Below are 4,547 nucleotides of genomic sequence, written 5' to 3'. Positions count from 1 at the left end.
GCAAAACGTTTTTTTTTTCCCCATGAATATGAAAGAGCGGCACCACTTCATTACATTTGCTAAAAGTAGCAGAAACATCCCCCTCGTCGTGCAATCCGAAATGACTTTGCGGAGCGAGGACGGAATAGGAATTGGAAATTTGCATAGCTGCTGCAGAAAACTGCCAAGTGTTTTAACATGGGTGTTGTCAGGTTTGGGGGGCCACAGTGGTTGTTGTTAAAAGCTAATCGCATGTAAAGGATAATGAAAGCTACAACCAGTGACGAACAGGCTGCTCGTTTCTTGTCGAATGTTCCATATGATCATAATACTTTGACTATATTCTCCAGCCACATCATCTGTCACATCTTCCCGCTTTCAACTACAGCTCACTTGGGCAAATTTCCGAGAACTCGGCCTGACTTATGATAGGCATAGCCACCAAATTTGGTGCCGCTTGGTGAGACTGCTGTCCGGCGTTGAATTTTTTCTAATTTTCCCGTCGATGCCACTTTATAGGTCAGTGGGCGTGTTGTGGAACCCTAAAATGTATACACATTCACCCAGAAATGCTTTCAGAAGCTTCTAATTTAAGCAATCATAAATATTTTCAAGGAAGTGAGTTACTTTAAGGTTTTTTTGCTTTTCGTACCCGGCCTCAGTCATCATCCCCCGCGAAAAGTGTGGGTTTAACACTCATTTGACTGTAATTGGGAATGTAATGTGTGCAACACTCACTAATAACTTCAAAAAGACGGTCTGCTAATAAATTAGGTCATTGTTCCCCAGATCGATAAATCCCCTTCAGTGACTAATTGACAGGATATTACAAACTTGTACAAAGGCATCAGCCGCCTGACATATTCATGATAGCCGGTATTTAAGTGCGTCATAAATTATTCCTCGGGGGTGGAGGTTAGTGGATGTGGATTATTGTGTCACGCCATTAACTCTTACGGGCCGGTTAAGGTTGCGGCGCTGTCTTCACGGTCAGTTGTCTTAGTCCTCTGCCAAAAAATGGAAGGATGCCAACAGAGGAGCCGGAGCCAGAAGGAATTGCTAGAAAGCTAAAAGGAGCCCATGCTGAACACAAAAGAATGCAATGACTATGGAGAAAGATAATAAATTGTAACTCTTACATTTCTTTGCCCTTCAGCCTTGCCCATCCCAAAAGGGCTGAAGTCGTTTCAGGTTCTATAGGACCATGTCTAGCTGAACCCAACCGGCCATTAAAAACCTGGTCCAACCCAAAATTAGCAAACTTTTTGACAGTCAACCCATATAAATGTATGATCGCCTTATGTGATCACGTATACACAACAAATTGATATATCACTAGATTTGAAATCAGAAGTCAGTAAATAATTGTTTTCAATTTTATTTTAAAAGAGGGTTTGGTAACACAAAATGCTTGCAATATTTCATAAATCAGTGTTGTTAAAACAATTTGCAAGAAATATGTAGTCAACGCACATGATTGTCCTCGCGGGCCACGTAAAATGATGTTGAGGGGTCAGATCTGGCCCCTGGGCCTTGAGTTTGACACCATTGAGTTCGACCTTATAACCAGATATAACATTAAAGGATCAAACTTGAGTTCGGATATGCAGTACAGACCCAGAACCGTTTCCGAACCCAAGTTTCAGCCTAAAAGGACCAGTTGGACTACACAGAACCAGGTCCAACCCAAATGGGGCAGACTTGTGCAACAAAGACTCAGAACCCACTGGATGACTTACGGTAGAAGACGTATTCTGTGTAGCTGGACCAGAACTTGTCCTCCGTGTGCTGGCTGACAAACGAGGCGGTGACGGACGAGTTGCACGCCACCATGTGGAAGCCGCACTCTGACAGCATGTCGAAGGCCCTCTCCAGGTGCCTGAACTTGAGATAGAAACGGGATGTGTAGCGATCCGGGGTCCGGTTCGGATCCCGGCTCTCGTTCAGGGTCTCCCCGAAGACCTCCTTAGCCAGGGCCACTCGACCGCAGATGAGGATGCGGGGCACGCGGCGGAACTTGGCGTCGCTCTGTGCCTCGCGGGCCACGGTGCACGACCCCCGGTAGCCCACCGTGACGAAGCCGCTCTTCCTATCCGCGGGGACGAGCGAGGGCGGCGGGCAGTGGCGCGGCTCGCTTCCCTGGGAGCCGTCCTCGTAATCACTGTGGAACAAGTCATCCGGGCTTTGCTTCACCTCCTCCGGGCTGAGGAGCTTCACTAAGTCGGGCAGCTGGAAGTACTCCGCTTCTTTGCGGAGCCGACCTTTCTCCGGGAAGTGGTCGGGGAGGACGACCTGCTTGTCCCGCAGGTAGTCCAACACGTAGCGGAAGAGGAAACCGTCCCGGTCGATGAAGTAGCGACCTTTTGGGTCTCGGGCTAAGTCGTTGGAGGCGTCCTTTTTGGAGAACAACTTGGCGAGGAGAGAACTCGGGCTGCTCACCAGCGTGCAGTAGCGCGTGTAGTACACCTGGCCGCCCACGTTGAGCTCCAGGACGTCGGGGAGACTATTCTGGACCGACGCCTGCTCTTTGGGGTTAGTCCTGCAGTTTCCGCTCAGCGCCATTGTAACGAAAAAGCCCCAAGAACGCTGCTCACTTTTATATTTTACACTATTATAATGTTATGAAGAAAATCACACGAGTGAGTGGCAAAAGTTCCATGAAAACGCTCCTATATCACCGATCCATAGTTGTATTGAAGACACTTATATATGCCTCATAAAGAGGATATGAACTGGTTCTGCAGGCTCCATCCCAAACAAAACATAAAAAGAGGAATCCAGGTGCAGACAGAAAATGCGCACAAAACAGTAAGAACCCTGTCCACAGTCGTACAAGGAAACTCCTCATAAAAAAAACTTAAGGTCCAAACAGGAGTCTAAAACGTTCTTGCTCACTCGTGCTGAATGAAGATGAACAGGAGGTAAAAGTCATCAATAGATCAATGACATCACTGCGCCGCCTCATTTCAGAAAAAATGTCTTTTTGCACGCAAAAATACGAATCTCGGGTCCGTGAAGGAGAGGAATGCAAGCCAAACGTGCCTCTACCAGAGAGCTGTCTATGGTACTGACCCAGCCCCCCACTTTCATCTCCACTCCCACCGCCCCTCGTGCACAGAGCAGGTTGGTGTCTTCACTCGCTTGGTTGTGTGTGTGTATCCCACTGTAGCACTCACTATGCTGCATTTTTTTAACACTATCCCCATAATAGCCAAATAATGACATAAAATGGCTCCAGAAAGCAGGACAGTAATTTCATGCATGGGAGGGGAAAAAAAAAGCGCTGAGGAGTTTCTGCTTTTGTAAAGTAAGCAGCAGCGCCACCTTCTGTGCGTAAATGAAACCTTTTTTTGTCCCTTGCGTGTCAAAGCTGTTAAGATGCATTAAGTTTAATGTTTAATCGCAGCTGTTTGTCAGTACACGCAATTAAATGATCGTTGAAGTCAATTGTACACGGCAGGTCAAACCATTAGGTACTCCTGCACATTAAAATCAGATCCAAAGATGATAATAATGAATCTCAACACATTAGAACACTGGATTTGTTTTTTTTTAATTGTTCAATTACAAAAGTGATCTCGATTTACGACACAGAGCCTGAAATATAGCATAGTTAGGCGCCAATTTAATATTGGTCAATTTTTGTCGTATGGTCCATATATTATGTAATGTTGATATATTGTGTTTGCATATTTGAGAATTTAATTACAAATAATTGTCGTGTTTATTGAATGCATATATTAGATTTCACTTGCTTAAAAAATACAAAGATACAGAATGGTAAAATATGTCTTTGTTGGAACTATTTTTGAGAGTGTCACGTAACTGGCGAGAGTGTGTAGTTAAGTGGGAGTGAGCTGGACTTTTGAGAGATGAGGTCAGCTCATGATAGAAGCAACATAGTTTTTTGAACAAATCAAACAAAGAAACATATATGTATACATTTGTTTTGGCTCATGCAAATTTATAACACTGGGGCGGAGCTAGAACATGAGATGAAATGAGGGCTACTTAGTGTTGTAGCAACACATCAATTTGAGTGTGTGTGTTATTGAAGACTTGTGGAGACCCCGAGACTCCGTCTATCGATGGAGATGTTCACCCGTCCATGTCCAGACTGCAAATGAATGCCATTTGCACGAAGTCACCACTGGCTAATTTAACAGCCCCCTCCGCTCTCCCCCTCCCGTTACATCAGACAGCACAGTCAGGCAGAAGTGCTGAATGGCTCCATTACGGATACATTTTCAGAAATAGGCAGGAATAAAATAAAAGGAACAAAGGTTTTAATTGGCTGTTTAATTTCACTCCTGATGGATGCGCACGCACTCCAGAGGGGAAACTCTCTGTATACAAATTATTAAAAAGTAACTTTTTTATGTAGTGTCTGGAAAAAAAAAACATTCACATAATGCATAGATAAATGCATCACAAAATTTTGTATTCGATCTCATAACCAGATAACAGAAGGCTGTTATAAAAGTGGGTGTGTAATATATTCTTATCAAGCAGTGTTTCTTATTTATGCAACCAGTCAAATTGGACTTTTCTGGAAATGGGCTAAAAAA

The 4,547-nt window shown here is 44.4% G+C and overlaps 1 protein-coding gene across 1 annotated transcript; it reads right to left on the bottom strand.

Annotated features, from left to right (window-relative positions):
* Positions 1-1,450: 1,450 nt before the first annotated feature.
* LOC109518003 (BTB/POZ domain-containing protein KCTD16) lies at positions 1,451-3,101 on the bottom strand. Its single transcript, XM_019873586.1, has one exon. It carries the CDS (start codon positions 2,539-2,541, stop codon positions 1,696-1,698), a length of 846 nt encoding a protein of 281 aa, XP_019729145.1. The 5' UTR covers positions 2,542-3,101; the 3' UTR covers positions 1,451-1,695.
* Positions 3,102-4,547: the final 1,446 nt, after the last annotated feature.

This window comes from Hippocampus comes, unplaced genomic scaffold (genome assembly GCF_001891065.2).
Source record: "Hippocampus comes isolate QL1 unplaced genomic scaffold, H_comes_QL1_v1.1 scaffold59, whole genome shotgun sequence".
NCBI classification, from domain to species: Eukaryota; Metazoa; Chordata; class Actinopteri; order Syngnathiformes; family Syngnathidae; genus Hippocampus; species Hippocampus comes.
Note: the sequence above shows the minus strand (reverse complement) of the source record. Positions and strands in the feature narration are given on the sequence as shown.